Raw genomic sequence first — 13,004 nt, forward strand, 5'->3', positions numbered from 1 at the left:
TTTGAAGCAGCCCTGCCAGGGGGATGTTTTAACACAGTTTCTGCCAAAACGAGCTGAAATTTCACGCTACGCCGACGCAAAAAAGACAACCTGTCAGAAATGCCTGGCTTTTTATCGGGAGGTTAACCGTTTTAATCTGTGGTGAAGCGAGCATACTAAGCGCTTTGACTAGGAAAATGTTTCACCTGTGCATGTTTGCCGATTTTATTTGGAGGAATGGCCCAGAAACTGTATAAAATCACTGTTTCGAAAGGAGATACAGTGAAACTTCTATTAAGCGGACACCTTCGGGACCTTCCCAAGTGTCCGCTTAATAGAGGTTTGTAAAAATTGCGCAATGTTTGTTAAGGATTAGCATTCAAGGTTACTCTGTACTGCGATTAAGCTCCATGTTGTTGAGAAAACTAAGGAAGCTAAGGAAGCTGTGCTGTATTTTGAGCAAGACTTTTAGGTAAACTTTGATCGCGGATAACAATTACACTGCCAGATATCGATCTAATCTACAGTTTATGCTTAACGTTCCTTTACACTATATAAGTCGGTTATTGATGTTGGCGGAGTCTCGCTTTGGGTGAGCTCTGTTTGTGCCTCGCTTGCTTGACTTACATGACTCGTGACCGGAAACTTTCGTGACAAATCAACCGGATGACGGAAAAACCCTCCTTTGCTGGTAGCTGGAGAAATACAATATTCATCAGTCACATTCAGCATAAAACCATTTATTTCTAAATAAATCTCATTTATTGACAGCTAAATGTATTGTTTTATCTTTATTAATCGACTACAGTACGTATTTCAAGGAAGTGATCCAATACTACTATTGTCAATTCAGTCCTATAGAGGTTTTTAACGATAGAAATTATAGCTAAATACGATTTATTTTATAAGTCTTCTTCCGCTAAATAGAGGGTGTCCGCTTAATAGGGGTTCGTTATAAAGGGAAATATAGGACGTTAATTTCGGAACCCGACTTAGTGTCCGCTTAATAGAGGGTGTCCGCTTAATTGGGGGTCCGCTTAATAGAGGTTTCACCGTATTTGTAAACACGCGAAATAGATGCTAAATGTGTCGGGCATGTTTTTCATTGCCAGTGGAGTTTCTTAATAAATGAATGGTAAAAGGCGTGAAATTCCTGTCATGCAACATGCCTCCTGGACGTGAGCTGCAGTGATGTTATTACAGTCCCTCTATTTTTCTCGCTTCCTCCCAAACCGCCCCGCGCCCTAGGTAGTTTTGACACTCACGCAAGATGGCAGCCCGTAACGCAATAAAGCGCTCAATCTCGACGATCTTAAGGAAAAATAGAGGACTGTTAACAGTCTATCTTGACCCGTCATTATAATACATTCATGATACTACAAGGAGAAATTTGAAGTCACTCAGGGTTGAATTGATTTCCACGCTTGATTTTCAAGCTTCATTGACTTTTGTTATTTATAGAAAATGAGTTAATGCGCTTTACGAAAGAAAAGTATATAGATCTATTTAGATCTCATTAATCATGGTTCGAGACATTTGAGCAACTGAGGGCATATACACACTGTACGATATTACAATCATTGCACCGCATTTTAATATCGCCGCGATGTATATGACACCTAATGTACCAGAAAGGATATACCTCGAGTTGCAACCTGCGACAAGAATTGACGTTGAACAAGAAGACATCGTATGGGAGGCAGCAACTGAAACTGTAGGAGCACAGAGAGTTGGACAAGAGAACATTCAACAAGATAGAAGCCTAAGAGGACAGTTGCCACATAAAGCTGAGAATGGCGCACGAGAAAATTTCCGGGGAGGCAGACAACATCAGCTCCTTAAGTTTGCTGCCGTGGTCGTAATTTTCCTGATTGCTGTTACTGCTCTAGTTATTTTTGTGATTAAGTGGTCTGAATCCACAAATCCGGAGAAAGGTACGTTTAAAACATGACGTATTTGGAGGGTAAATGCAAACGCGACTATCGAGAGAATCTGCCTTGGAGATCTCAAGAGTGAATGTCAGTAAAAATAAATAAATAAATCACAAATTCGTAGCCACGGTAAAAAACGGTAAGGCAAGGCTAAGATACTACCTTCAGTAAAATGGAAATATTTTTTTGAAATACGCTTTTCTTTCGAAAGTAAACCGTTAAAATCAATTTTGCCGTATTTGGCTGCGCGCCAGCACAAAATTTCACCACATTCGAGATAATGGTGTTCGACCTAAAGTACAGCAGCCGGTCTTCCTTTGCTATAGCTATTCTATAGGGACCTTGTTTTATTAAAACATATGGATAGTTTTCGTCTCAGGTTATTCCTGTAAGAAATAAACTCGAAATTTGAACAATCATTTGCAGCCTTTCAAGCGAGGAACAAGGAATTGCAAAAGTAGGGTTAAATCATCTCGATGGAAAGGCGTGTGGTATTACCTGAAAATCGTTGATATTGCTACCATAAATTCCTAAAAGGCAGGTCTTAAAGGTTACTGTTTTGTTTCTCTGGGATCTTGTAACGTTTTCGACTGAGCGGCGACTGAATTTCCACAAAATCGAAATCTGGCCCAAAATTTAGGTCACAAACAACGAGGTGTCACGCGATAGATAAATGGCAATTTTGGCTCATTTATAGTCATTTGTAGTCATTGTGTTGCTTAAATGATAAACGTAAGCTATGATAGGGTGTTTTGCAAAATGCTGTCTTCATTGCGGACTATAACTGTGAAACAAACGAATCGATTGCGTGAGTCACAATCCATTGCATAATTATTGGGCTGCCCTTCGGGCAAAGCCCGGTCAAAAAATTGGAGGTCGCCTCGTCTGTGCAGGAAAAAGACAAAATGGCGGACGGATATGGTTGCCTGTTACCCTCCCCGACGTTGTTGCTAATCTTCTGATTTTTGAGGGGCAGGGTGGGTCATTTCAGACATCAATTATGGTAGTGGATCAAAAACAATATCCTTGTGTGAAGTTAGGAAAAATTGATCAAAGAATTAAGTCTCTTGTCTAAAGTTCCTCTTACTGAAAAGGTTCCACTTGTCGCCTGTCCCCTGAAAGCTTTCTGTCGTTACCGTAAAAGAACCCGGATTACAATGCAAGCACTAATACAAACTTCAGCTTCAGCTCTCGGGTCTCAACAAAGAATTTCTTCCTTCAAGGGCTTCGGAGGAGGACAAACAGAGACGTTTCAAGGGCAAATAGAGTTTTTATTTTATTTATTTATTCATTTATTTATTTTTTACATTTTTCTCTTCTGAAGTGATTGAGCTCACGTTTTAGCAGAAAGCAAATCAAGAGTGAAGCATTCATTCATGCAAATATTTCTGGGGTCATTTCACATTTATGGACTCGCTTTATCTCCCGGTCGTGAATTGAATAACGTTATATATTTACTTTTGAAGATTTGGATAATACGGGAAAGGACAGGATTAAGATTTTTGACACACAAAAGTTGACGGACGGAAAAGCTAATCAGCAAAAAGTCTCAAACTGGTTAGACAGACGATAGCTCTGCTTTCCTTTGTCACGTTTTTACAAACAAACGTTTCCGTAAAATAACAAATAAATGTCATGTCGGCACGGAAGCGCGAGGATGTCTAGCTCAAACCTAAAATGAATAAATGCTATTTTGGAAGAACATGCGTACATTTGACGTAAATTTAATCTCTTCAAGTGCAATTTTTCTAAACATTTGATTATTGCTGCATTCCTGTCCTTCCCCCTACCCTAAGTGCCAGAGACTTTTCACGCGCGGTTTCCGTTTCAGTCAATTTGTCACTTCTACTCAATCGTCGCATGCAAGGAAAAATAGAATATATTAGCTAGCGAAAGCCTAACCACGACCTCTGAATATCGCTGAAGAAGATATTAAGGAGAACATAGAGGAACCTGTTGAGACAAATGCCCGAGGGATGTTCCCTGAATGCCTGGGGGAATTTGTCACAATAGGTGCATCTATGTCCTCCTTAACATCTTCAGAGGCCGTGGTTAGGTTTTCGCTTGCTAATATTCTGTAGCGGCGGCAATATTCGAACAGACTGTGAAAGCATTTCAAATCTCTCAAACTTTCTTTAAACAGAACTAGAATTTTTAAAACAGGGGACAAATTTTAGTGTCCCACAAGGACGTTCTTTTGTCTCGTTATAACGCAGTGGAAAAGGAATGCATGACGAAGCCTTAGGATGTAATTTTGACTCAGCATGACAAATTGTCACGCAAGTCAGCAGACCAATGTAGCCCTTTTATGGGTTCTTGTTTAAGTCTCTTTTAGTATCTTCGAATATATGTCCACGCAGGCATGGACGTTAGCGCGACTTCAAGACTCTAAAAACACAGTAATATGGCCCCATATAAAATTTCTTGCAATCTCCACAGAGTGCAAGAAATTGATGATGGCGGTTTGATAACAACTTAAATATAACATACACTCTTTCTATTTGTTAGAGTCGAGGTAACGCGCCGATCAAGTCGAAACTTCAACATACAACCCCGGCGCATTTGAACATTTTAAAACAAGCCTGTTCAAATTCCCACTTCTTTGGCCCAGTTGTAATAACAATGATGATGATGATGAAATGGTTATGTAATGCTGATGAAGACGTTGAAGTCATGATAATGACGGTACTGAGGATCACGATAAGAATGATGATGATAATGATGATAAGTCTGATGATGACGATGATGATGAGGGTGGTGATGGTGACGCTGATGAGGATGATTATGATGATGGGAATAATGATGATGATGATGTTGATAATGATGATGGTGGTGGTGGTGGTGGTGGTGGTGGTGGTGGGTGATGGTGTCGTCGAGCGAAGTTCTGTTTATAAGTCGTCCTGGGGAAGGGTTGACTCGAAGGGTTTGTATGGAAGATGGAGGTCCCTCCTGATTGCCTTTTGGTCAGCTATTTTTCCTTTTTCTAAAGGATAGTGAGGCGCACGCGGAGTTGCTTAACGTTTCTTCCCTTATGACGTGAAATAGCCATTGCAAATTAACTCCCGAGCTACTCTACCTCTTGAATCTATAAATAGACGTTTTACTAATATATTCGATATAGTTGAAGTACCTTTGTTGAAAAGCAGCATTTTCAAACATTTTTTTTTATCTCAAAAGTATTGGGTGATGGTTATGACAATTTTATACGTCAGGTCAACCCCAGGTCAGTGAAGTTGATTGGTGAGGGAAAACGACGACTGTAATCACGAAAATCATTTTGGGAAATTTCTACAGATAATTAGGGTAGTTTTCACTTAAAAATAGTAAGAAGCGATGTGAAACGTCTGGCAGAATTTAAAGCAAGTAAGGAAAATGCGGTACGTCTATTGTGGTAACAGTGCACTTGAGATAATTACTTCAAATGGATTTGGGCTCCTGGGTTTGTTTTCAATTTCTGAGACTTTTAGCGCTTTATTTCGTTTACATGTATTGAAACTGAATTTCAGCAGATTTTTGTCACTTTCTGTCTTTATAGTTTCCGAATGATATTTGTTAAAATCGATTCAACTGCGCCCTCACGTAAAAGTTGTTGCTTTTAATAACAAGGCACCATTTTTAATTCGCTATGGCTATATGGCCGGTAACCGGTCAAGGTTTTCAAAACACAAAATGACCGGCAGTTCGGTATTTTCATTAAATTTGACTTATCTAAGAATCACAGCCAATCCAAACTATCATATGTCGATTAAGAAAAGTCAAGCGATCCTGAAATGCTCAAGTTTACGTTTGGTTTACGCTGGGCTCAGAAAACGAGACCATGTTTTGTGACTTTTCAGGTCGACTGTCGGTCAAGGTTTTCAAAACACTAAATGACAGGCAGTCCTATATTCTCAGTAAATTTGACAAATCGAAAAAATCCAGCTAATCTATACTATCGTATGTCGATTAAGAAAAGTCAAGCGATCCTGAAACGCTTTATGGTTCTGAAGTTTGGGGTTTGGTTTACGCTGGGCTCAGAAAACGAAACCATGTTTTGATCCACTTAGGACTTTTTTCCTCTTTCCTCGTTCCTCTTTCCTCGTTCCTCTTTCCTCGTTCCTCTTTCCTCGTTCCTCTTTCCTCGTTCCTCTTTCCTCGTTCCTCTTTCCTCTTTCCTCTTTCCTCTTTCCTGTTTAGGAGTGATGAATGGTCCATTAAAGTTTTTAACTGCTCGCAAAATTTTACCTTTGCTCGATTTGCTCGCGCAAAATTTAATCGAGTGCTCGCTTGGTCGTGCTCCCAAAAGTTTTGCAGTTGCTCGCATGCTCGCTTTCTTGTCATTATTGCTCGAGATTTTGTGGATCCTTCTTTGGATTAAAGTAAATGTAATTCTCTGTGGTGTTTAATTCCTATAAGTATGGCTATCAAGTTCAGTGACAACGATAAATAATAAATTAGCTAATCTAGCTATATATGGTTAAAAAGAGAAGATATTGTTACCTTGAGTTCTTCTGAGTTTCTCTACCGCTCTACTCACTGGGCTTTAATTAGGCTGTGTTTTCACTAAAAACGGTTTGGAAGCCTTAGGATTCTTCCAGAAGAGGTTGTTCTGAAACGAGGATCTTGTTCTTCTTCAAGTTCTTCTTCATCCACATCAGTCATGTCTCTTTCTTCAACGCCCTTGTACGCTCGAGACATTCTTCGTAGAGCTCTTGGTTTAAATCGATATGAAAATCTTCGTCTGTGAACTGCACTTCCCAAACGGTTCCAATCACATGATGTTTCTCTACCTGAGCGATGAACTCGTAATTGAATATTAGACAGTCTTCGGGATCGCTTGCGTACGGGTGTATTTTTACTTTAGACGAAGTTCTCGTAAGGTTTTGTTCAAGCTTTCCTAAAATAAAGTCTCCACTGATCTCTTTGAACTTAGCGATGAGTATAACATCGTCTTTTTAAACCATTTCTGTTTTTTTTTTTTTTTTTTTTTTTTTTTTTTAAGGAAAGGATTTCCATATGGATCGGCAAGCGGAAAATATAAAAAATGCTCCCTGCTCGCGAGTTGTACTCTCTGAACTGCTCGCTGCTCGCAAACCAAATTTTTTATCTCTGCTCGTGCTCGCAAAAAAATCGCAGTGCTCGCATTCTCGCGAATGCTCGCAAAGACCATTCGTCACCCCTCTCTTTCCTCTTTCCCGACTTATCTAGGTAAGTTCGAAGCGACTCTGCTAGCAGGGTAGACAGCCGGTCGTTTAGTGTTTTGAAAATCTTGGCCGGCCGTCGATCTGGAAAAAGTTTTAAGTGTCACAAAACCTGGTTTCGTTCTCTGAGCGCAGCGTAAACCAAACGCTAAACCTGAGATCTATAAAGCGTTTCAGAATCGCGTGACGTTTCTACCTGTTTTTTTTTTTTTTCGATTTTTCAAATGTACTGAGAATATAGGACTGATTGTCAGTTAGTAAGTGTTTTGAAAACGTTGACCGGTTATCGCCGCCATATAGCCATAGAGCGTTTGTAATTTTTTGCAACTCAACTGCTGTTTGAACTCAGAAGTGGGAAGATCCCAGAGAAATAAGACAATCTGTAGAAAGAACTATCCTTTAAAGTGCTACTACGATCAAATTTGGGAATTTGTTTTTGATTACATATTTCGAAAATGTATGTAAGAGTGACTTACCGTGCCAAGTTTGGAGTCCAAATATGATCTGGAAGTGTGTTTATTTGCACGGCAATTTTCGTAAATGTCTTGCCGCCATTACTCGATTCAAAAAATGACCGGGAGTAGTATTTGAAGGAGTTGGGGCGAGATGTGACGTAGAAACATCAACGCGGCAAAACAAGGCAAACAAACATGGCTAATTTCGCATGCAGGACGAGATATTTTTGGAAGCTTTTGGAGGTTTTTTCTTCGCTTTTTTGACTTAAAGCGAAAGTATGCCTGGTAGACGTTGTGTTGTTCAGGACTGTGGAAACGTAAAGAACGATGAATTGGGGATTTCTATTCATAATTCTCCTGATTTGGGCAGCGTTAGATTAGTATAGGTAATAGCATGATTTGTAGTGATATTTGGCATAAATACCACGAGTGATATTTCGAAATTGTTATACGTAATTTCACGAGCCATTAGGCGAGTGAAATTTGGGACAATTTTGAAATATCACGAGTGGTATTTATGCCAAATATCATGTACAAATCATGCTATTATTTGTTTATACTACTACCCGCAAAAGGTTTGTAATTTTCACATGTAGGTATTTCAAATTAAGCTGAAATACCATTGCTCTAAGCCAATCAAATTGCAGAAATTTTTCATGTAGTAGTATAAAAGTGGAAAAGGTTCGTGTCCATTCATCGGAAGGATTTCAACCCAGTGGGAAAATTTGCTGTGTGATCGGAGCATACATGGGATTGTTTTACGCTTGCTTTTCCGATGAAAGACATGAAAAGGAATTTGAAGAAGGGGACGTTTCCAACCATTTGGAAAAAATCCTCTCAAACACTATCAAAGCGGAGTCGACGATCGGTGAGTGAAATTACAATGTATTTGCGCTGTGCTTATCACCATTATATTTATTTCCCCATTTACCTGTGACATGATTTTTTCTGGCATCGTTGTTCAATATTCGTGTAATGAATGCTCTGACTATTTGGACTTCCCATATTGTTGCATGTGTTTTCATACTTTTCTGCTTTCTTCCCATAGTTATAGTAAAACGGGCATTTGCGCTGAGTGGACGTGAAGTCAATTCCCCAATTCCCAGACCTTTCCACTCAAGCGTAAAATTTAGAAAAAGTGAAGCTACATAGAAATCCGGCTCTCTATTTTTTGAGAGATTATCTTGCTGTTACTTTGAGATTTGACAGTACTCTAAACTTCCCTCCAAGAAATCTTACAGCAAATTAAGAGTTACACGCGAGTCTTTTAAAACGACCAAAATTGGACTTAGTCTGATTTCTACATTCTGTAAGTTCAGTTACTGTTTTCGGTTTTTTTTTTCGTTTGTATTTTAATTCTATTTTCACTGTCTGCAAATGATGCATACTTTTTAAGGCAAAGATGTGGTTAAACCTTGCTTCCATTTCTAGTTTTGAAAACATCGACATTAAGCTCAAATTTAAACTTGTTTTGAAGGGGAGATATAGAAAATGGTCGTACCTATTTTCATTTTTAGATACAAAATGAAAATCTTGCTGGTCAAACTACTAATGAGGATACAGAGAAAGAAGACAATCCTGAAAGAAGAGGTGATCTCTTTGAAAGGAAGTTCTGCACCTGAGGAGAGTGCTGACACTATGGGGGCTCCCAATCTCAACCCTAAGGAGTCTCCAGAAGTCGAGGGTGTTCTGAATACAAGTCAGGGTTCTTTTCTTGAGGTAAATCCTGAAAAGGAGGGCTGCATCCCCGAGACTGAGACGGGTGAGATAAGTGTTGATGCTGAGATGGCTTCAGAGGTCCTAGGTACTTCTGGTGATAAGACAGCTCTCGAGAGCCAAGGGATTTCAGGCACTGATGAGGTTACTGAAACCATGCAGATCCTGGAGGCTCAGGGAATCGAAAAAGTGCAGGATATGGATGAAGATATGCAGATTGATGAATCATTAACGATTCCTGAACTTGAACAGGTTTCTATGGTAGGCGCATAACTCTAATTAATGTTTATTTGCATCTTTGTATTATCATAACAATGGAAAACTACATGTGCAGTTATTTTACAACAATACTAAAACACAAAAATTCTAAAGTCTTGTTATTACAGCCTGTATTAATGTTGAAAGTTTGTTTTTTGTAGGATACTCCAACTGGACATGCTGGGAATTGGACAACATGCAAAACCCTGAGGAGTGAGGTGACTCAGTTAAGGGGCAAAGTCACAAGACTGAAGGGTAAGTTAATCTCCAATCAAGATCATTGGGTTGAAAACTTTAAGAGCATACAAGAGCCGAAGCAGTTGCTGATGGTGAATGCTGGTGAGTCAACAATAATTGATGTTGATGAGTCATATAGGCATAACTGCCTATCTTTATATTTTTATTATATTTTATCAGTATTTGATTATTTAATAATAATTAAAATTTTAATGGTGATAGAATTTTTTTAATTCCATTTGTTTAAGCTATTCAAACTGATCCATGGCCAGTAAGAAATGAGACAGAGTTAGGGCTAGAGGATGAATCAGAAGATGAGCTAACCTGCGATCAGGCGATTTTTTGAGCAGGAAATGCAGGACAATGCGTATGAGGAGTTTGAGTGTGATGAAGACCCTACATGGAGTCCTGAAGAAATCGAAGATGCATATAAAAATCTAAAGGAAGATGATGACTCGGTGAAGACTCATCAGAACCCAAGGTACAAAGATGCAAAATTTATTGCATTTTAACATCTTAGCTCTAAGTATCCTCTGGGAAGTGATTTAGGCCTAAAACTAACTTCCAGTATGAGAGGATCTATTTAATTAAACAAGAGTACATGAAATTTGTTCTTGTAATTTACTCAGATAAGAATTGCAAAAAAAAAAAAAAAGAGACATAGCCAGCCCATAGACTGGAAGTCCCAGGCCTAAAAATGTTTGGTTTGTCCACTCAACCACTTGTAATAAATTATGCATAGTTGGGGTGGGCTAGATAGCTTAAGGGCTCAAAGTTGTCATGTGTGCAATCAACAGAATTATTATAAAAAAGCATTTTTCAGGATGTATTTGAGAATAAAATCCCAACCCACAATTAGCCAGGTTTACAACAAGTTGAAAAACTGGCAACACCCTGAGAAAAACAATAAAAATGATAGTCATTTTTTTTATTGTTATTTTATTATTTCATATGCTATGATTTAATGAGTATTTCCTTTCAATCATTTTTTACAGGTTGGATCTACAAGGAAAAAACATTCAAGAGGAACTGAAGGGAATTGTTTTCCTTTCCAAACTTCTTCTTTTATTTCAGTTCTCCCACTTGTGCTTCTTTTCAAAACCCAATTTTTCTGTATCACAGACAGGTACCTTGTTAACTGTAGAAAGTTTCTGCAGAAACTGTAGCCAGACAAAAGTCTGGAAGAGTCAACCAGACCTGCTAGGAAAGTTTCCAGCAGGTAACCTGCTATTAAGTTTTGCAGTGCTCTGTGAGCCGAGTGAAAAGAAAGAAACGATACATTAAAACTGTAATTAAATTCAGGCTGAATTCCATTTAATTTTTATTACTTGTGTACATGAAAATTGGAGCAACATCAGAATTCCCAGCCACTAAACTTGAGTTTAACTGAACGCTAGAAGAACAGGGCTTCACACAGTGGGCAAGTTTGTCATTCAACAAAAAGCGAGGAAGTGGCTGAGAATTCTGAAGTTTGGCCCATAAAATTAAGTGCTTACAGACAAGTATTCAAGCAACTACTGTAGGTCCTTCTTGGCCCCAATGGCATACATGACACTCTTCAAGAACAAACAGTGCATTTATTATTCATTTTCTTCATCTTCGAATCCACGATAATGGCCATTTTGACTCGGAAATTGATTCCTGATTTTATTGTAGGCACAACAGGGCAAGGGGTATCGCCTGGAACTACCAATATAACTCCACAGCAGTCTTGTAAATTGGCGATAGGCCACAGACCTCAGGAATCTAGTTAGAGAAATGAGATCACTGTTAATTCAAGGAGGGATTGGATGGAGATAAATAAATACTCCTTTTAAAAATAAGCAGTTGGGGCAATAAAGCCATTTAGAAAATAAAAAATGTGATTCTATGAGATCAGTCCACGGCGATAAGCTTAGATGTATCAATTATTCAATGCTATGTAAGGTTCGATCGTTCCGATACAAAGTCAACAATACCCCAACTTACTCATCATCACTTTTGTTGCTTTGCCCACGAACAGTTGTGTACGTTTTTCCAGCTCGCGTTTTTAGGCCCAGTGCAGCCACTACTAATACGTGGCGATGTAAGCAGACGCTTTCAAACCCAGGATGGAGGGTTATGCATACGGTCCGGTCTCCAATGGCTTCTTCCATGACCTCTTCGCAGCGATCAATCTCTTTGCAGCAAATGCACCCCTGCGCTTTTGTAACAAGGCTGACAGAGCAGTTCGAGCACGAACACCTGCAAAATAATATGAAAAATTCGTCAAACACAAGAAAAATACGTCTGTATAAAATTATTAATTGTCTGACCTCTTCAATAAAACTATCGCATAAAATCAGGACTACAGCTAATCACATAGCAACGAAATTGTAAACTTAAACAAAACACATAGTCGCGTTCGTCACGCGCACGACTTAACGACGGGTATGTTGAAATTGGAAAATAAAAATATAAATCTACATTCCATGATAATACCATACCATTTATTTGCTGGCACCTCTCCCGAATATCTTCGTTGAAACTGTTGTTCCTCTTCTTCTTCGCGATGAACTCTTTCGTTGTAGTCCGCGGCTTCTTCCTCGGTAGCAAGGGGTTCGCAACTGTCGTTGTACGGCGCAAATTCAGACAATTCCCCAATCACTTCGTCAACTGTAAAACTTTCTAGATCACTTTCAGATGTGCAGGAAGAGGAATCCGACGGAGATGACATCTTAAACGTCTTGTTAAAAGGCTCTAAACTCACAAACTTTTCCCAAATGCGAATGTTTTGGTTGATGTTTCTACGTCACAGTGCATAAGTCACGTGGTCAAACGCACGACCGCTTTGCGGAGATCTCGCGGGCTATTGTTTTGCGAACTTTGTAATGGCGGACGGCATTTACGCACTTTTCAGTGGGAAATTTCCAGCCCCCGTACGCAAGTATCGTTCCAATTTTTCGCTATTTGTATAATTTTGAACATATACAAAAGATTTATGTTAAAAAAACTCGGAAACAAAAACAAAAATTTTCGTCGTAGTAGCACTTTAAGCATACGTGAATGAAATTTGGTCAATTTTTAGATAACACCACATGTATTTTTGTTAAGTTGTTCGAAACCATGTTTCGCGTGTTGTTCCTATTTCCGAAAATGCTGTTTACAAATCCGCTGTTAAGTACTTATGAAAAGCATTAGACAGCAGATACTACTATTTTTAAAAAGAAGACCCAGTGTACACAACTATAGTTTAAAAGGTTTGAATTTAGTTTTTGAGTCCGAATGAA

At 38.9% G+C, this 13,004-nt stretch overlaps 1 protein-coding gene and 1 long non-coding RNA gene across 2 annotated transcripts; one reads left to right on the forward strand and one right to left on the reverse strand.

Annotated features, from left to right (window-relative positions):
- Positions 1-9,788: 9,788 nt before the first annotated feature.
- Positions 9,789-11,634, forward strand: LOC140923212 (uncharacterized). The gene is made up of 3 exons (XR_012164140.1): positions 9,789-9,858; positions 10,005-10,237; positions 10,752-11,634. It is a non-coding gene; the product is annotated as an uncharacterized lncRNA (long non-coding RNA).
- LOC140923211 (uncharacterized) lies at positions 10,886-12,769 on the reverse strand. Its single transcript, XM_073373290.1, has 3 exons — positions 12,222-12,769; positions 11,725-11,979; positions 10,886-11,502 (listed from the first exon to the last, which is right to left on the reverse strand). The coding sequence occupies exons 1-3, from the start codon at positions 12,449-12,451 to the stop codon at positions 11,337-11,339; spliced, it is 651 nt and encodes a 216-aa protein (XP_073229391.1). The 5' UTR covers positions 12,452-12,769; the 3' UTR covers positions 10,886-11,336.
- Positions 12,770-13,004: the final 235 nt, after the last annotated feature.

The sequence above is a fragment of the Porites lutea genome, chromosome 13, assembly GCF_958299795.1.
Source record: "Porites lutea chromosome 13, jaPorLute2.1, whole genome shotgun sequence".
Lineage (NCBI taxonomy): Eukaryota > Metazoa > Cnidaria > Anthozoa > Scleractinia > Poritidae > Porites > Porites lutea.